The sequence below is a fragment of the Mycteria americana genome, chromosome 2, assembly GCF_035582795.1.
Source record: "Mycteria americana isolate JAX WOST 10 ecotype Jacksonville Zoo and Gardens chromosome 2, USCA_MyAme_1.0, whole genome shotgun sequence".
Classification (NCBI taxonomy): Eukaryota; Metazoa; Chordata; class Aves; order Ciconiiformes; family Ciconiidae; genus Mycteria; species Mycteria americana.
In genome coordinates, this window is record NC_134366.1 from 3,225,741 (window position 1) to 3,246,689 (window position 20,949).

The 20,949-nt window shown below is 43.2% G+C and overlaps 1 protein-coding gene across 1 annotated transcript in view; it reads left to right on the top strand.

Moving 5' to 3' along the window:
• The window catches only part of WNT3A (Wnt family member 3A), an 88,397-nt gene that overhangs the window by 35,696 nt on the left and 31,752 nt on the right, over positions 1–20,949 (top strand). Inside the window, exon 2 of the mRNA XM_075495495.1 lies at positions 15,612–15,853. Within this exon, the coding sequence (XP_075351610.1) occupies positions 15,612–15,853 (242 nt within the window). The remainder of the gene's footprint in view (positions 1–15,611; positions 15,854–20,949) is intronic.

The window sequence follows — 20,949 nt, forward strand, 5'->3', positions numbered from 1 at the left end:
TCCAGGAGAGATCTGGCATATTTGCTTACAAACTCATTTTTCAGCAGAAGGAATAAATGATCTCTTGCAGGGGGTGGGTGAAGCTTCTAATTATTGTTTCTAAGGAAGCAAACCAAAACCAGATTAAAAATTGTGGGGGACAGACAGTCTTCCCCTTCTTGCTTCCTATTCTAGACAGGATTCAGGTCTCACTGATTTCAGTGGAGTCAAAATTAGCACCTGCAAGGCCCACGTCTGGAAAGCCATATTCCTTTTGCACAGGTCTCTGCACCGTGGTCTATGATTGCCACCGCTGCCACAAGTGATTGGCTTCAGCAGCACTAGCAGCTCTTACCAGCGAAGGTGGTTAGCCATCGGAGCACATCCCCAGGGGAACTGGTAGATTCCCCATCTCTGAATATCTTCGGATCAAGACTGGGTAACTTTCTGAAGGAGGTGATTCAGCTGAATAAAAGCTGCTGGGTTTGTTCCAGGTGAATCTAGTGTCTGAAATGCAATGGCTAGCGGTATAGAGGAGATGAGCTAATGGGTGGCCTGGCTTGGAAAGTGTATACATTGGTGAATCAATAAGATTACAATGCCTGTTAAAGAGAAACTCAAAAGAAAGAAGCTAATTTTTTTCTTGAAGAATTTCAGAAGAATTCCTAGACTTTTGTGATTGCCTTTCACCAGTTGCCCCGCGCCAGCCGAGGAAAGCTATGTCGCAAGGAGGCAAGGGAACAGTCCTGAATCTTCAATTCAGAATTTCTTGTCTCAGTGAGAGTCTCCCTGTCCTGGTTTAGGCTACTTTGGGAATTGCTGGGTTTGGATCTCTGTTCCTGTATTTGCTACACTTGCCATGGAGGGAGTTCCTACCCCACTGCAACCACCCTTCTCTTCTCAGCAAGTCTCTTTGGAGCTCCTCCAGAACCAGGTCTTTGTTTGGCCAAAGAGTTGGTAGAGGTGAATCCAAACCTCCTGTTTATCACCTGGCCACATGATCCCGAGTTCAAGGTGGGATTCATCTCACTAAATGCCTACAGTGTCAGTAATTCACACCTGAAGTATAACTCTTTTATAGCCAGTGGACTCCAACACATGACTTAACTTCATCTTGAAACAGATATCTAAACTAGGCCAAATTACTTGAGTCCTAATTGTGCCCTTTTCTTTCCATTGGGCACATGGGAAACGTAGGATGGCTAGCTTAGATCTATGCTGTAGTCTTCTACAGGGTGTTGAATACCACTCAGCTGAGTGGGCCACATCAAGGCACCCAGTTCTGCCGTAGATTTCCAGCAGTAACCAAGACACCAACGCAGGCCTGGCAGCTACCACACAGGTCCTACAGAAGAAGACCTGTGCCCTTTTGGTGTGGTACCAGGTAGGATCCCCAAGCGTAGCTGGAAGGGTTTGAGATGCCCATGTGCAGTCAACCAAACTGACCCTCCCATGTCTTGAAATAACTCCCCAGGTTTTGGAAATTTGCCCCACCTAGTTCTGAGCTTCTGACTTCCAAATATTATTAGTCAGTATTAGCAGGAAAAAAAAGATGTAAGAGAGAGTTCTTTGAGGGCACTCGATGTTTCTGGTCGATGCCTGGGTGCATTAGAGCAGAGAAATTTTACATGGTGCCTCCACGGACAGGGATGTGTCAATAGGTGTGTCTCTGCGTGGGTACACACAGAAAGGGAAGGGAACACAAGGCAGAAAACATCTGATGGTGGCATCAAGGGTAAACATGTTCTTGTGTTCATGATTTTGCTTTCCTTGCCATTTTCAGCCTTGCAGTTAAGGAACAGACTCTTCCTTCCAAAGAAATCTTTCTCTTTGCCCTCCTAGTTGGTTATAAGTGGGCTAATGTCCCGTAGATGAAGTGCTTAGAGACCTTTAAAACCCTGGCATCTTCATGCTGTCAAATCTCCAGGCGTTCCTGCTTTGTGTAAAATAGCTGATCCCTTCTTATTCCTGCTAAGCTCTGAACCTCAATAATAATTTGTGAAACTGAGTTCCATTAATTAATTAGTTGAGCACTGTACACAATACTTTATTGAAAATAGGAAAACCCAGAGTTGTGCAGGGTCTTCTAAGGTAGTAGTTGTAACATCTGTATACCACTGTATATGTTGTTCTTGTAAAAATCCTTGAAAACAGAACTTTCTTTTTCCAGGCAATATGGACAGTTGGAGGTTTCTTTATTTCTTAATCAAAAATCTTGCTAAAATTCTGAGTGATTTGTTCAGTTAAATATTTCTGACCAGTCAAAATATCTCCTTTAAATTTCTACTTTTCAATGTTCTAGTGCATGCAGGACTATAGTAAAAAATTATAATGCTAAAAGTTGTTCCAATGTGGAAAATAAGCTACTTGTACTGCAACAAAACATTTCATTTTTTAAAAGGAAAAAATAAAAACTTAACAGGTTAAATCCAACAGTGGCACAGGTTTAGTATTCTGTATACTACTTGTGCACCATGGAAAAAAATTGCAAAAACACACAAAAAGCTTTGGGGGGCTTAGGTTTTTGAGGATTTCAGCACAATCACATCCAGAGCTTAAGGTGTTGATTCAATACTAATAGAAAAGAAATGCAAGGGAATATTCCTGCAGACTTTCTGTCTCTGTCCCTGCTACGATAGGCACCAGTAGATATGCAGGATCTATGAGCACAGGAAAGCCATGCATTCTGGTTCATTGCTCCTGCAGCTCTTCAGTGAGACAGAGCTGCTTCTGTTGCATGAATGAGAGCAGCTTTCTGGCAAGCCGCAAGATCCTGCTGCAGAGGGCTGTGTGGTCCCTGTGGCTACTCAGGCTCCTTAGATCTGAGCAAAGTCCACAGGTTCCACATGAGAGCCATGGGTCGATTTGATTTTCTCCAGTGGACCTTCCTTCCCACAGCCTCGCATTGTCACTGTTCAGATCTCCTGTGAAACCTAGTTATTAACGTTGCATAATCCCCCAGATACATCAGTGCATCAATTCTGCAGGTAACGAAGAGAAATCCAAGCTGGAAGGAATCCATCTGCTAAGCTGAGTGACCCTGCAGCTTTATTATTATTATTATGAAGAGGAGGGCTCGTCTCTGGTTTCTAAAGTAAACACAGGAGGTATCTTGGCAGAGGAACGTGCACCAGAAAGCTGGGATTGCTTTCCCAAATTCTTGGCCGCTTCCCTCACTGCATGTCAAAGCTGGTATCTTTGCCTAATAGTGATCACCCCTCCGTGAGCTGATCACTATCTGGCAGCCTGTCTGCATTTCCCCAGCCACTTTCAGAAAGAAATCATTAAGGCTCCGATGCTGCACAGAGAGGTCTGCAGGTGCGGCTCCTGGCTGATGCCACCCTGTGAGAGTCCTTCCAGGGGAGGCTTCTTCTCCCGAGCACTGAGGGGTCATTCACCTTCACCAACCAGGGAAAACGAGCCCATTGCTATGATTATTTGCCCTTCACCCAGCATCTTATTTCATCTTCCAAGTCAGAGATTTGGGTTAGTTTCTCCTGCTCCAAGGACAACTCCCTACCCACTTTCTTTCCTCCAAATCCTACCCCTCCTACACGCTTCCTCTCTCACACGAGTTTCTTCCCCATTCATCAGCCTGACCACTGCCAGCCTTTTTTCAGCCAGGCACTGAGTCACCAATCACACTGAGAAGTTACTAGGCTGGAGAACAGTTATGTTTTTCTGAGGAACATCAAGGCACCGCATCTGCTGAGTCACTTGGATAAGAAACTCTTTGAGCCATGCTCCTGGTGTGTGAACACCAAACTCCAGCAAGTTTAGGGAGAGGAGCCTGGAGAAGAAAGCTTGGTCTTTCTCTGCATTGTCTGGTGATACACACATGGTGCCATAATTCTTCAGTAGTGTTGCAGGAAATCAGACCAGGTCTGTTTCTTGATCACTCAAAAGACTGGAAGAGCTTTTCACCCAAATCACCTTTTTTCAACCAAGAGATCTGGACACTCTTGGAGTGGGTGGCCTGTTACTTAAGAGTCCACAGAAGACAGCTAAGAAAAGCAAGCTGGTTGTGAATAGATTCACATTACATATATAGAGCTTCCTATCTCAAAAACAGATTATAAAACCTTGACTTAACATGAGGTCGTTGCCATAGATGTAGAAAGTTGAGAGGTTTTGCTTAGCAGCCCAAGAAAATTAAGCTGCCTTATGGCTGAAACATCCCTGCCTGTTCCATTCACAGCAGAATAAATTTGGGGCTGAAGGAGACCCAATACATCCATTTCAGTAGACAGGAGGTACCTGCAAACAATGGTAAAAGTCAGTGCTGTAAAGCAAATTAAACCTTTCTCTTCTTTCTCTTCATGTTTTATTGCTGTTGTTATTCTTTCTGTTGTGAGAGATGATCTTTGAGAGAGAATTTTTCTCTCTCTCAAAGTGTATACAAATGCCAGGACATACACTGGCATTTTTCCTGTACCTTTGAGCGACTCATCAGTCTGTACCTCCTTAATTTTACTGAGATCTAGCTGAAACATGTCAAGGAGCCATGAGGATTTTTTCCCATGCAAAGTAGTTTCTTTGCAAAAAAAAAAAAAAAAATCCAGTTGTTCTGTTGCAGCAGAAGTTGCTGTTTCATTGTAAAAAATAGTTTTATAAGCAGCAAAAAAAGTCTGAGCTTTTGTCTCATGGCAGTCTTGCAAGACTTTGGCTCTAAATAAGAGCTTGCTCCCCTTTGGATTGGGGTGTTCTTCATGGTGTTCCTCCATGTGGATTCTCTGTCGTCTAATAACAGGTCATCTTTTGCTGCAGCCCTTCCAAAACAGAGGGAAGGAGAAGTTAAAGAGGTCTCTGCCCTCTGCTGCTTTCCATTTTTTTATAAAAAGAAAAATATAGACCTGAAAAGCTTTAATGTATTTTTGGAGGAAAGTTTTTCTTCCCTGACCAACTCTTTATGTTCCTTTCCCATACATGTTTGGACCAAGATCCAAATAAATATTCTACTTAGTCCTAAGTCCATCCTGTGTACAGAAACAGTCCTCAAAGAGGGTGTAAGATGCATTCATATCTATGTATGACTTTGGAAAAGTTGATTCAGTATTGATCAGCCCTTGAGCCTTTCAGAGGGATTGAATGAGATGAATCTTGTGACATTTCAGACCAAAGGAGGAGCGGATTCAGTGATGAATGGATGATATGAAAGGAAGCACAACCATAATTTATTGCAAAGCACTTAAATGGTATTTTGATGGATAGTGCAACTAGATGAAAAGCCCTTTCGGGTTTGGGATCTTTTTCTTTTTTTTTCAGTTCTGTAGTTCAAAATGGAAGCATCTTTTTTATGGTTGGAAAAGCAAGCATTTGATCAGAAATTCTTTCTCCATAGAAATCAAAATATTTCACTTAAAGTTTGGGGTTCTGAGTACTTCAGGATAAACATAAAAGATTTTTACACAAAGTCAAATTGTACGCAAAAAACACCCTCCATAAAACTGTATTTTTACAATGGTCAGAAAAATTAAATTTATTCTGAGTGCTTGGCAAATGTGGCAAACTACATAGATGTGTGAAAAATACTCAGAAGATTTCAAGGTGGAGGTTTCATATATATATATATATATATATGTATATGTGTATGTATATATATATATATATTTATGGGAAATAGATTCATGTAAAAAAAAAAGAGTGCCCAGTCCTAACTGGCAGTTTCAGTAGAGCAGGTAAACTGGTGTAGGAGTTTGCTCTTCCTCACATGATGAGGGTTTGGACACAGTGACAATGAGAAATGGCAAAATTCCTGATGCAACTGGAGCTGTGCTCTGGTTCTAAAAAGGAAACAGTCCCTGAGATTGCTCAATCAAAACCTCTGGTTTGGTATCAATAATTAAAAAAAAGCACACACAAGTGTAACAAAAAGTTCCTTACTGACTGTCTTGGTGCAATAAAAGCCCTTAAACCCATGCTCAGTTTTAAATATGTGCTTAAGTCCCATTGATTACAGCGTTAACTTGAAGCACAGACTGAAGTGCTTTTCTAAATCAAGGCTTCCTGCATTTTCCTTAACAGTATTTTATGACCTGAACGAAAAGTGGCTGTAGGATTCATTAGAGGGAGAAGGGAAAAGAAAAAAGAGAGAGAGTGAGTGCAAAAGGAAGGAAAAACAAAGAGGAGGAAACTTTATGGCTCCGTAAACAGCTGTAAGCAATGTCTCTGGTCGGGTCAGACCGGTCTGAGTTGACAAGGCAGTGTCTCCAATTATATAGCATGCTGTAGCCTGTAAAAATGAAATCAATTTGTTATTTTTCTGGGAGAACATTATAGCGTGAGTTCACACATTTGGTGAGCCTGATGACTCAGTGAAAGCCAAAGAAGGAACTCGCAGACGTGCGTGTGTGTGTGTGTGTGTGTGTGCACAACTGAGTGAGGGTCTCTGTGTGTGTTTAGCATGACCAAATGCATAATCAAAATACATTCTTGGAGGAAAGGGCAAGAAATACAAGTAACTGGCTGTATCAGAACAGTGGACAGTGAAAATCGTGTTGTTCTTGTAGGGTTACCTAAACACCACAATGACAGAGCTTTCCATCCATGGTTCTCATTTCAAAATTGGCTTCATCACTAAGGAGTTTCAGGATAAAATTCCCCCAAGCACTTAAGCACTTAAGCAATTTAGAAGTCCAAATCCAATCTTCGCAAGGATCTGAGGTCTTTGAGCCCAGTCCTCCAAGGCATTTAGCACTGACATAGTCCAGAACAGACCTCAGTTCAGGGGGATGAGCATTAATGAGAGGTTTGAAACCACTATATGTAATTTATATTGCTGACCATTTGAAAAAGGTTCAAGTTGGGATGCTTTGGGGGTGCGGGGGAACTAGGAGCATTAAGACTAGCCACACTCCTAATTATTATTGAAATTCATCGTAGGAGTCTAAATATCTTTAAATACTGTAGGCATTTTTCATTGCCTAGTATGTTGCCTTCTCTCTTCCCTCCATTCCCCTAATTTAATGCACCTGACCCAGTGAATTTGATCTATTTTCATCTAAAACTTGATTCCAATGCCCAAGGTATATAAGCATTATACTGGGTAGAAGGAGGCAGGTTCTCTCGCAGGCCAGCCAGTCGTTGCATTGCAAACACACATATATACATACTTTCCATTTGTCATGAAACCCTGATAGGGGTTAGGCTGGGAGAAGTCAGAAGTAAGGCAGCAAAGGTGTTTACATGAAACTTTAAATTACTCTTCTTTCATTTGCAAGTAACTGTTGTTCCTCATCCCAGGTAAATTTATCCATCAGCAATATCATTAGATGAGTTCATCATAACCACGAGATTTACAGCTCTCATAAACTGCAGTGTAGGTGGCAGATTAAAATGTTAAGGGTTATACATCTCTAACACCCTGCACTGCAATCCTGGCAAATCTTATAAGATAAATGGAGCTGGATGGAGGCAGATCTCAGCAGGGAGACCTCCAGGGAGAAGCCCCAGATGTAGGATGTGCTATGAAAACAATATCAGGGTCACTGTGTCCTGGAGCCAGGCTTGAAAACATGGTTTGAGGGGCCATTATTCTGGTGGATGGGTTGTTTTTCAGATGACATGTATAACAGAGGAGTTAATTGCCTAGGGTAATTAAAGAGTTCCTGAGACTTTTTGCAAGGAACTGGGTTGTTGATACTCATATTCTCTCCTCTTCTATTCTGTTCTGTAGATCCTAAGGGAAGACAAAGTCAAAGAAACATCTCTTGCACTTAGAGTGGAAGGTGCTGAGTGTTGTGGTGTGCCTTAGTTCCTGTGGGAATTCACTGTCCTGGCCCAACCGCAACTCAGATAATTACACTCTGCTTTCTTAGCATCCACTCGAAGTTGCCATTGAGTATGTTATTTTCTAAATCCAGACCCAAACTACTATTAGTTGTTATAAATAAGCTGCCATGGTCCATGTTAGAGATAGCTGCTGTCTATCTCTCAGCAACGGCTTTCCTTGGTGTCCTCTTACCAGCCCTCCGGGAATTTCTGAGATTCAGCAAAAAAGGTTGAGATTCCTGGTCCCTACCTTTAGCTTGCTAAAAACAAGGTGTCTAGTTTATGCTCATCACTTTTCCACAGCCAGTGCCGCCTCCTAGGCATCTCCAGTGATTCAGCCCACCTATCTGAGGCACCTATCTTAGGATGGGCTGAATTGCCCTCTGGAGATGCTGATCTTGCTCCATGGACTCTAGTAGACAGCTAACTTGGCCGAGATGCCTAACTTTTAAATGGTCAAAGTCGGGTGAGATGAGTCCCACGCTTAGAGATCCTCTGATGAAAGGTGCTAGAGAAATACAATGCTGCATCATCATCACCATCATTATTATTAATGCAGGGCAAGGGTGAGGGAATTATTTGTGGGAGAAAAGTTACCTCCATGCCTGCGTGTTTGCAGGATCAGACCCAGACGCAAAATTATGTACATACTTTCTGGGCTAGAAGAGAAAAAGTATTTAAATATAGCTCTTGTACTCTACTTTAAGATGGAAGAAGAGATATCTAACAAGAGGAAAGAACAGTTAATCCAGTAGGTTTCAATCTTTTTTTTTTCCAGACTGGAAGAAGAAAATTCTGGAAGGACAGACACCTGCACAGTGAATTTGATCTGTATAACAACAGGCTTAGATTTCTTAGTTCTTTTTGTGAACCTCTTAGGAATAGTCTGTCGATAGCCAGATGCTCAGTGACCAAAAGTTGAAGAACCCACTGCAATCAATGTTACAGACACTCATAATTTCTGAGTTAAAATATGTCACTTCTGTAATTAGTGTTAGACTGCTTAGGCCTAGGTTTGATTATTACTGGGCAATACAGAACCAAAAAAAGCCCCTCAAACTGAAAAAATATTTTTCATGATAATCAGTTACTTGATTCATGTCTTCTAGAGCTAAACCTATTGCTTTGCTGACCTGTGTTAAGGTGGTTTTCCAATTTTCAACTAAAACATTAATTAAAAATTTCATTATTGTCCACATTTTGTAATTGCTTGGGCTTGGGAGTTTTAAGGTCATAGAAGAAAATCACTTCCATCCAGGAGGGACATTAGTTAGTAGAATGATTTCCTTATCCATTTAAAATGATGGCGTTTGACAAGTTCCATTTCCTTTCTTTCCATTCTAAAATTTCTCCAGGTTTTATTTAAATTTTCTTAGGAAAGCAGAAAAAATAATCACAACATATGCTAGAATATTGGTGTTTTTCTGTGAAAAAGAATGCCATTAAATGAATGTAGATTTATTAATTTTTCTGCCTGTTCACCCACCTGGCCTCTGGGCTGGTGCTTCAAGTCTCTACAGAAAAGTTTCACGGACACTGGGAACTGATGTACGCTATCAGAGGGTAAAAGACACAGTAGGCTCAACTACATCTCCTGTGCCTGGTCCCTAGCTCTGGGGTATCCTTCCCAGCTTCCAGTTGTCCATGTTAGGTGGGCACCATAGTTTTTGTGTCATGTATGCCAGCCCTGTGTGGTGAGGGTTTGTGGGAACTGAATCAAGGCTGACTTACAGATCCTATCCCATGAGCCTCTTGAACATTCAGGTGCCGTTGGCCTTTCATGGCAGCCTCCATTTTTTGGAAACTTTACAGCCTCCTAGTTGCTCACTTCTCCCCAGATGTGTTTTTAGGCAGCCTCAGATACATGAAGTTCATCCTGGTTGACCTTAGCAGCCCATGGGGATTATGGTTAGCACACCACAGAGGACCTAACTGGGATGCTGTCGGATGGAGTAAGGGCTGCCCACTCATAACTTGCTAGCTACTTCCCTGTGAGCCCTTCTGGCCTAGTACCAGGAGATGTGAGACAACCCTTGATGGCTTTTCCTTATAGCTTGACAGAACCTATGAAGCCTTCTTCAGCCACCTTCTTCATTTCAGTACTTTAGCGTCATAATACCAAGGGCACGTTGTGAGCATGCATCTTTTTAGATAGACAAAATCTTTTTAGATGGACAAGTTGTCCCCTCCTTTATCGTGTGGCTGAGATTCATCTTCAAAGAGTTAGATGGGGTACTACAGAGAGGTAGCCAAAATGAGTGAGAAAGGAAAAGAGAGTAGGGTGAGCCTCTGGAAATCTGAGCAGATTACAAGAAAGGATTTGGAGGCAGTGTGACATCTTGCTGTTAGGGGATCCTAATGCAAAGGGAGCGACGTGGAAGAAAACCTAGGGCATCTGCAAGCAAACATAAATCCCCTCTATTATAACTAGATGAACATCCTTTGACTTAACTTCTGCAGCAGGACTGGCTGCCAACTTAGATCTGTGTAAGACAAAAGGAGCAAAGTCACTGCTGTTGCTCAGTTCTCAATATTCAGTGGGGACTTAAGTGCTCTCTGGGTCTTATCCTGGGTCATTAGACAAGTTACACTCTTGCTGTACAACTTTAATAAATGCAGTTATTTTACCTGTGTCAGGGACCCCAGAAGGACATCTGCTGAGGAAGCTCTCAGCAGCACTTGGAGCCAGCAAAAGGCCTCTCCAAGATGAACAGCAAAATAGAGCTCCTACAGAGTTCAAGAATAACAGAATTCAGGAAGAAGCAAGTAGCTGTACGCATCTCTACATGCTGCTACTGATGTGTCAAGGACTTTTGACAGCCATACTGAGAAGGTAGTGACCTTGAAAAGTCAGTAGAGTGGTGCTGTACAGCAAGGTCATCCAGAACTGAAGCCTTCTCTGTTTCTGAAAAAGCTATGAGCATATATTTCCTGCATATTTCTTCCTCATAAACTGGCTGGGGTGTCCATTCCAAGAGGGAGGGTACATGTAATTATTAAGAAGGTGGCCAGGTACTTATTTACAACGGCTCTGCTGAAGGAGCAGATAGATTGTGATAAGGGAAATTAAGAGCTCTCTAGGTGTGTTGGCAAAGAAAAATGCTCACTGAAGGTTGAATTAAACACTTCAGGGCATGCAAGGCTTAAAGATAAGCCGAGAACTTTGGCTGTGGACATACAAAATAGTGTTTTCATGGCTCCTCCTGAGCTAATGGGAAGAAAAGGCTAATTGGTTTGAAAAGAACAGCTCTTTGACCTTTTCCCTTGGTTCAAACTTGAGCAGTACCTGTTCTAGGGACGAGTGTGTTTGTAAACTCGTGTGCTTCATGAATTCTCCAGTGAAAAAGAAGAGGTTGGTGTCAATGCATCCAGGAAGTGCTGGTGCTTAAGAAATTTGAAGGTGATGCCTGGTTAGACCACAATAGATGACACGTGGCCCATTTCTCGACACCACATTTTCAAAATTACCCACATGCAGAAGACAGTTTAGAAGCAGATCGCAGAAGAGTGGAAAAATGCAAAAGACAGGTTTAATAATTGGAAACAGTGAGAAAAATGGATGATGGGAGCTACTAGAGAGTTGAGTAACACTGAAATGAGATTCTGATCTTTATAGACTTTCCCAATCTTTTCTAAAGGTTTTGGTTGTTAGGCTGTGGTTGGTTTTTGGGGGGGAGGGGAAGGTTGGAAGGTTCATAAGGTTCATACCTCATGATCAATAAAAATGATAGGAAGCTGAAAGGACTTGGTTCTCCTAAAGATAAATCGACTTTAGAGAGAGGGAGAAAGTGTTTACACCTGGAAGCTGGAAGCAAAGTAGAGACCAAAAGAGGGTGCTCTGATAGATGTTACCACACTCCAGACTCTGCAAGTGAGCTGGAAAGAGGATTTTGCTTAGCTATGTTTAACAGCAGAGGCACTGTTCATGGAGAGATGTTTTGGGATTCCAGCCTGTATCTTCAGCTGAAAGTCAAGTGACTACACACTCCTCCATGAAATGCCAAATTTGCATTACACTGTCTCAGTGCCTGATGACGCCTTGAGAACAAGACTCTTGCTGGAGATTGTCTTTTGCAGATTAAACTTTCCAGACTGTAACATAGATCAAAGCGAGGTGTGACTGTTTCCCTAATGTATTGAGAAGGGAGCAGTGTGAAAAGCAATTAAAAGTATTTCTACATGTTTTTATTTTTTTTAATCTTAGATGATCTTCCCAGCAACGGAAATGAATAGTTGAGGGCACCAACCTATAAACTCCTCTTCCTATGACTGGTATTTTCACTCTACCACTGTAGTAACCACCAAAAAACATAGAAACAGGCATGAGTTTGGCTGTTCACATAATTAAAGTTTATGAGTCTGGAATCCTAAGACTTCATCCAGGTCCTATTGAAACAGCTCAAGAAAGTCCTCCTGGCTTCACAACATGATGAACCTACAGCAGGTTGATTCTATCTCAGTGGATATTTTATCTTCGGTGGGAAGTGGATGGGGCACTTTTGAAAGCTTTGGGAAGGATGCTGGTGACTCTAGTTGATGTGGGAACAAACTCTACAGATATTTCCACCAAAGTTGACTTTAGACACTGGAAAGTGTCCACATCCTGGACTCCCTGTATAGTCAGTGGGTGAACTATTCTCTGAAGGATGAGTCAGAGCAACTAAGTTAGTGCTCTTCTCTGGAGGCTTCGATGAAGCCATCTATCTCTCCCTATTGTTTACAGAGATAGCACGATCTAGCCCCCAAGCCTAAAGTTGGCATCTGTGAACACCTCCTAACTCCCAGTCCTCTGGGGGTTGAATGGGCTGAGATTTGGAGATGTGGCACCCTAAGACTCTGCCACAGAGGCAACACACTCAACAAGTCCTCTGAAGCCTGAAACGGTGTTTTAGAAGGTGTCTTTAGTCCAGAAACTGTGATCCAGTGTTTTGTATACAACTTAACAATGAAACAAAAATATACACAGTGCAGTCAAAGTGAAATCACCTTTTGGCTTGGCATGGGTTCCATTTCACAGGTGCTTTTCTGCCACTAGTTGTTCCCTGAATTAATGTAAAGCTCAAGAAAACCCACATCAAGCCACTTAAATAGGGAAAACAAGTTAACTGGGTCCTTTCCTTGGTCTTCTCCTGTGGGTTTCTGCAGGCTCCTGCAGGAACTTGCCTCCTTCCTACAGCTGAGCTCTTTGCACGGGCTTCAAGACAGCACTTAGCTTTCTTGGGTGGGACTTTTTCAAGAAACTTAGCCATCCCAATTGTTAGGTATCATGGTATGATTCATTTGGAGACTTTTACAGTGCAGACATATCCCACTCAACCAGTCACCCAGGCTGCCTTGATAGTCTAGCCAATACAGTCAATGGAGGCAAGGCCATGATTCACCTCATCCCAAAGCAGACATCTAAAATGGGCAGATGAATCGTGCCCTAGAAGTGCCTGTTTCTCTCCACTGACTGATTACAAAAGCAGGCTGGGGTGAGTAGATCAGCTGGAGAGGTCCATGCTGCAGACATTGGAAGGTAGGTGAAATGAACACAGTTCCTGGTCAATGTGAGCTGCCTGCCTCCCTCTTTTAAAGCAATGGAAAGAGGGAGGCACTTCTAGGGGCCAGTTCATACTACTTATCCTCCCTCCCTGGGGTAGGATGAATTGCCCTCTAATATTAAGTGAGATTAATCTTCTCCCAAAAGTGCAGCTGAAGTGGAAAGAGGCACGTAAGTTTAGGAAATCAGCTGAAAACTCTTTGCTTTCCCAGGCACCTTCTACCTTGCCCATCTAAATTTCATTTACTGGGCAATGTCTTGGAGGGCACATTCTTGGCTGAGCTGATTATCTTGCTTCTAGACTCCTACCTAGAGTCATTTGGGATCCAGAAATGGATGTCCCTATGTCTCACTTGCCTGGAAAGGACTGATTTGTAAAGCCTAGCCTATGCACACTCAGAAAAGCCACTGAGTTCAGCCTAAAATCTCCTGGTACCTGACCATCTGAATGGCCATCTCCTTTTCAATTCCATCCCCTCTTAACCAGGTACCCACTAGGAAGGGAGCTTATTGACTGCAAGTACCCTTCTCCCATAAAAAAGACAGATGTTTTAAAACAATTTTTATCCTAGCCTAGAGAAGTGCTGAAGCCAAGCTAATTTTCTTCTGGACTTCAGCAATGATAGAATTCATGTGCTTTTTTTTAGTCAGAGCAGAAGAGAGTGAAGGCATATTCCCTGACTGCCCTGTTGATAATTCAAACACACCAGGCTGTTCCCAAATGAAAACCACAGAGCAAAAATGAATGTAAACAGAAATACACAGTGCCCAGGCAGGTTTCTGTTTGTCATTAATTCTGAGCAGAAAAGTCAATCAAGAGATTTAATTAGAAGAAAAGGAAATTATACTCTAAAAATCCCTTCAGTTTTAGTAATCAAGGTTATTATTAGAAGCACCAGTAAAAACACTTTAAAAATCTATATAATTAGCTACCTATCTGCTGATCTCTCTGCATAGCTGACTTGTTTGTCTCTAAGGCTTCAACCATCATGATGGTTCATGGCCACTCCTTTCAACAGACTTCCATTTGGCTGAGCACAGAATTTGCACTCAAGTTTTGTTGTTGGTTTTTTTTTTTAAACTTCACTCTCCTCACTTTAACCAAAACGATTTCCAAATTGATGGTCAAAGCAGGCTCTCCGTATCATTGTGACAGTACAGCAAAGCTGGCACTGTTTTGTGAGAATACAGCCCTACTTTTGAAAATTCCCAAATTGAAACTGGTGTGAAAGTAAAGTGAAAATGTACTATGCTAATACCCAGAAGGACACTGGCAGCCATTTTAATAATTCAGTTTTAAAACACTTCAACCTGATTAGAAAGCCCCAGTATAAAGCTTTGCAAAGCATATGCCTGGATTAAGCAGTTGTAGAAATGGCTAAAGTATCTTTTCTAGACCATACTTTCAGGGATGTTACCAACCATGGCTCCCAGCTTGCATGCACCTATGCGTGAACGTTTCTAGTAACATGAGTGAGTACCGTTGTTCACACGGGGGAACAGCGTTGACATTGGATCCATATTAAGCCATAGGAGAGTTTTTCCCCAGGTTGTTTCTACTTCAGCAGGGCTGTATTTCCATCCCGTTTCCTCTACAGCACAGGAAATTTAACTGCTTATGAAAGCATCATGGAGTAGTGAGGTCATGTAGCACTCCTGCAGCATTTAGCTCAGAGTTGAGGGTTTTTTTAAGTCCTCAAGGTCCAAACTGCTTTAGTCTTTAGGGTCAGTTTCAGTGCATAGAAGTTACCTGGTAAGGTTCAAATATATAGGGCACGCTGCTGAATTGTATGATGGTTGTCAGTTTTTGGTGTTCCCCTTCCAGAGACTTGGAGCATGGTTTCTTCTACTGTTGGTGTTATTACTTTGTGTAGCTCTGAAAGTGCTTTTGACTCTCTAATCCCTGGGCTTCCTCAGCTGCCAAAGTTTCCTATAAAACCTACCTGTTCTTGTACAGGTGTACTTGGCTTTCAAGGAAAGAAATATGGTTTTGACCCTCTGGTTGCAAAGGAAACTAGCTGCATGAGCTGAGCATCTTTGGGAAGAAGCATCACAATGATGGATTAAGGCTTTGAGATGATGAAGAAAAAAGGAAGAAAGATATTAAAGGCAGAGTTGCTTGCCTTGTTGGACCTGTAGGGAACTTCAGGAGAGAGATTATGTTGTTTTGGGGGGGAACAACAGTGGAAAGGATGTTTTCTGGAGAGGAGAATGAAAAGGAACTGAAGATGTTGATTTTCTGTCCCCGTTCTTGTGAACCAAGTACAAAGGTGAAAGCCAGCATGACAGCATCTCTTTTTCCTTGGTTTTTTTTTCCCAGGTCCTTGGCAATTGGTCACCAGTATTCCTCCCTGGGGACTCAGCCCATCCTCTGCGGGAGCATCCCAGGACTGGTACCCAAGCAGCTACGCTTCTGTCGGAACTATGTGGAGATCATGCCCAGCGTAGCAGAAGGGGTGAAGATTGGGATCCAGGAGTGCCAACACCAATTTCGAGGGAGAAGGTGGAACTGCACGACCGTCAATGACAGCTTAGCCATCTTTGGGCCCGTGCTAGATAAAGGTGAGTGCAGTGCTACGGGTTTAGCAACAGCAACATCCGTGGTGGAATAGCAGCAGAGATCTTGAGAAACCTTCGGTGAACTCATTTGCTTGTGATAAAGTGCCATGTAAAATGGGCTGCTGGAGACAGGACTTGAGCTTGATAATGGAGACATGTGACACAGGCAGGGAAAAATTTATTGGCCCAGGACCTCATCCAAGCAGCTCAAACCTAACCCAGAAGGTCTTCTGTAGAGACAAGAAGGTAATTAAGCCTTGTCATAGGGATAGCAAGTAAATCTGTGCCTCCCCAATGTAAAGAGCATGGTTACCCACCGCCTGCATTGTGCAGCCAATATCCGGTCACAGGTAACCACTATTTCTACCTCAAACCTCTACTGGGATGGTATAGGTGACCCATTCTGGGAACTGGGAAGTAACCCATTCGGCAGTGCACAGAGAGTGGGGTCATCTCTGACCCTACTTGGAGCAGGAGGTTGGACCAGAGACCTCCCAGGGTACCTTTCAACATGAATTATCCTATGATCCTATGCCCCTTGGAAGGAACACAAAGGATTATTGTGTTTTCAGTGGTCAAGCGGGACGTCTGGCTCCTTTTCTGACCCCATGGCATTTCATGCCACATTTTCAGCTCTCTCGATGGTTGCAGAGGGGAAATGATGGGCTATTGGGGATAGTTCCTAGGGGCTGGACTTATCAGATACTATCAGTTTCGATACCGTAATGGGATACAATGAAGATCAAAGGCCTGAGGAAATTGCCATCAGTTAATGGTTCTGCTTTCACTGGTTATGAACGTAACAAATTAAGACAGCGTGATAATTCAGGCAACTAATTCTGACACAGCACCCATTGATGTAAGTGGGAGCTCTTAGAAATGTTTTGCGCTAAGTTGTTGAATGCAGTGGGATTCAAGCACTTGGCTAACTCTGACTATCTGGTCTTTTCCCCTATAAGTTGGCAGGAGCCTATTTTAGCCCATAAGAACTGTTTTATCCTTCTTTGCCCTGGTAGCATGCCTTTTAAAGTCCAGCCTGCTCCTACTGGTCTCGGTAAGTCTGGGTCAAGCTCTGCCTTTCCCTTTAGCACAAAGGGGTTCATCCAAGAGGCAGACTCACTTTGCATTTGATTCCTGCCCAGATGGTAAGTCCAGGTGCCCTGTGCAGAGCTGTGCAAGAATATGGCTGCTTTGTCTTAGGAGAGCACCAGCAGAAGAGGCTTGGAAATTCTCTTTTCTTTCTTTCTTTCTTTCTTTTTTGGTTTTGCAAAAGAGAAACAGTTACAGGTTCTTGACAGTCTGAGAGTTGGAATTACTTTGTCTGGAATAGCAGAGTAGCACCATTTGAACTCGTATGAGGAGAGGAGGGAGCATCTGGGATAGTTTCAGAGAATCTCCTGAGTTGGTGTATGTAGCTGATCTACAGCCACCCTAGGGTGCGTTCTTCCAGTGCTTGCCATCTGGAGATTGGGGTTTTGTTTGTTTTTCCCCTGCTGCATTACTCAAAAGAGACTTTGGCATTTCCTCTTGCGTGAATTTTGAAAAATAGGGCAGCCAAGAGAGAGCAAAACCTTGATTTGTATCATGGCAGGGCCTCCACCAGCCAGAACAGGTCTTCTACATACACCCAGCAGGAGAAGGGGTGGTTTCAGCTGGTGGGGTTACCCCATTAGGGCTGGGGAGCTGAAGCACCGTATCAATGCTGGTGTCACTATTCAGGTTTAGCGGTGAGAGATCACACCAAAATAATTACACCTGTAAGACCTGCAGCGTGGTGCACTTAAGCCCGTATCAAAGTGTCATACCACAATGTTTTGCATGCAATTAAGACACCCGTTCTGGGTACATCACTCCTGGGTGACTATAGCAGTTGAATTAGGCCAGCACAGACAAACTGAATATTTTTCCCACAGGCACAATCCCAGCATGATTTGCCCAAGAGCATTCACTGGGCACAGGCAGCAAGCGAACCAGATAACCCAATGCTTTTGCCTCATCACAAGGTTGGACGTCCTTAAGGACACATGGAGCACCTTGCGCTCCCAGATGCTCTCAAATTAGACACTCCACGTCTCCTGTAGCAATTATACCCTGTGCACGAGGAAAGTGATCCTCACCTCCTTGCTGACTGAAGGAGGCCTGATCCCACAAGCTGCCAAATGCTCTTATCTCACAACGGTGTCGACACGAAGGGTCTGTCCCTGCTTGAGACTGCAGGCTTTCGGTAGCCAGGCTCAGGGAGGGAAAGAAGGCTGGGACGATTTCATAACTGAAGAATGTTGTTCCTTGAGGGAGAATCAAACCACCCTTCAGTTTTGCTTCACCTACAGCAGGAGGGGGGATAAAAAAACAGCTCAGTCACATTCTTGTGCGGCAGATCCCCCAGGGTAGGAACATATTTGAGCTCCTACCCAGAAAGAGAGAAGGAGAAAAGGAGAGAAAGAAAGAAAGAAAGGAAAACTCTACTTTGCAGCTTGAATTTTAAGTCACCCAAGATCTAACTGCAGCTTCTCATCTGAGTCAATAGGGACCCCATCCTCCTTCAGAACAAACCAGCACAGTCACTAAAGCAAGTCCCTTTTGCCTTACACAACTATCTGCAATTTTTCATTGAAAAGGACAAATTTTAATGCCTTCAGGAAATACTTTCTAGGCCCAGATCTCACTGAGGCTGCCTCACTGTCTGGGCTGCCCTTGCTGCTTTGGTATCTCATTGCTAATTCAGGGCTAGGCTTGAGCTGTGATTCAGCAGTGCCAAGCTGTCACCAGACTCTGGTCCCATTAAGAGCCATATTCTGATATCTCATCTAAAAGTGGACTCTTTTTCCCCATCAGCCTGTTTATGGAAAGAAATCCCACATGTTTTAGCTACAACTATATTTATGTATATTTTTTTTACATTTCCATAGCCAGGCCTAATGAGTCATGTATTGAACAGCAATGGTATTCAGGAGCCCAGCTACAAGGGAATGGTGATGTTCAGGGGATCCAGACCTGCTGCTGCTTGGAGGCAATACTTGACAGGCTTGGCCCTATGTCCCTCTAGCTTTTCATATGTCACTTAGGACACATGAAGAGCAGAAGTCCCCCATCCCATCCAGCTATTCAGTTACTCGGTTTTGCCTGTCCTTGGCTGTGGAATAAATGTTCCTTATTCAAAAGGAACAGAGTCGCCTTCCTCGCTGTGCTGTGCTCCCTGCATGGGGAATGATTCAGGCATTAGAGGGAAATGAAATTGCTACTGGGCTGTTAGAAGAGGGTTTTTCTCCTCCTTTGTGGTCTTGGGAGCATATGAGCAGCTGTGCAGCTCCATGGAGAAACATTCAGATAGGTGCCACTGTTGGGTCTGTCTTGCAAAGGGCTAGGAAATAGGTGGCTCAGGTACCCTAAACTATTGGGAATGCAAAGAACAGGATGCGTATATAGGAAAAGAAATGAGCCTGATCTCTTTCCCTCTACCTAAACCTACCTATCTGTTTATCAGTCATATATAAGAGGCTACAGTTAATTTCTAGTTTCCCAGAAGTTCAAATCTCAACTACCGGACAGCAGAAAGAACCCCTCACTTGAATTTTTCTAACAGCATAATTTCTAGAGGAAAAAATTTGTTCTCATTTGTTTCTTTGGGACTGATACGGTTACTTCACCTGTATTGTGTGAAGCAGTGGAGTAGAATGTGGCCATAGCCACATGACCTTAAGTGGTCACCTCAGCCACAGCTTATGCCCAGCCGCTTACCCGAGAGGTTTGGCACTTTGTAAGGCAGTTGCCATATCTTTCAGTTTCCCAAGGACAAGGGAAGATTTTTGAGTTGCCTTTAAAAATACACAGGATAAAACTTTGGAAGATGTAGTAGACGGACGTGCCATCAGTGGCAACAGAAAATGAACCTAACAGGCATTTTCCATCTCAAATTTAAGTGGCATTTACTGGGAATTGTGTCTTTTGCCCTGTTTTTAACATTTACAGACTGAAGACCTGTTCATGTTTAAGTTTTGGTGCATTTTCTAGACTCTCAACACCATGCAAGCTCTCTGAAACTCCTCTGGGCAGAAATACGAACTGATCTCAAGAGAAGTAATAGAATAAAAGCTTATCGTGGCCCTGTCTCTTTAAAGGACCTCAGCACATGATTAAGTCAAAATAAAAGTTTCCTCCCTCTCCTCCCCCCATTCTATAAAAGTAAATTACCTCGAACTATTTAAGCCCCCAGTTCGTTTAAATTTAAAAAGGGAGCCCTTGTCTATCCATTTCTTTCACTCACTCCCACCTCCTTCTGCTAAAGACTGGCTGGGGCTTTAAACCTGCCAGCTGGACTGAGAAATGGTTAATAGTTATTGTGGAGGAGCAGCTTTTAATGAACTATTGAAGAATGATACATTGATGGAGTAATGGGAATTTAAGTCGCTCTGTAATGAAACAGGTTCTCAGCGCGGACCCATTGTGGTGTAAATACGGCACGTCTCTCCTACTGTTTGGTCAGGACTAAATAGCAGAGGCCAGAGGGGGGTCAGCTTATGGGGTCTCCGCTTTAGTTAATCAATCTGATTGGATTAGGGTCACTGCGATCCCTAATAATGTCAAAGGTTACGCCAAACTGGATTAAATGCTTTGTTGGAGAGGGCTCAGATTCTTTCAGCTTTCGCCGACGGGGCTTGTTTATTAGAGTTTAACACTCGTGCAACCTTGGGAAGCCGCACCGTCCCTTTTTGTACATCGGGGCGTTTGCCGGCATGAGAGGGGGTTTGAACGAGCCGGGGCGGGTGCGTGTGCGTCCTGTTGCTTTGTCAAGTGTCTGCGCCCGTCGGATGTGCCCTCTGAGGACATATATCAAATTCCCCACTGGACAAATGAGAGCCTAATGGGTGACGCAGAAGTTCAGAGGCATAAATTCATTCCGGAAATAATTGTTGGCCGTCGACCCTGCTAGAAGGCAAATGATGAGAGCCACAAAAGCAGTGGAGTGACCCACTCTTCAGGCCCCCCCTGGGTTAACCCCATTTGTGTCCAGCAAAGAGATGTTCTTTTTGATACAGGTCCTGTTTGTGCAGTTACCAGGATGAGCATGGAATGAAATACGGAATATTGGAGACCACTCG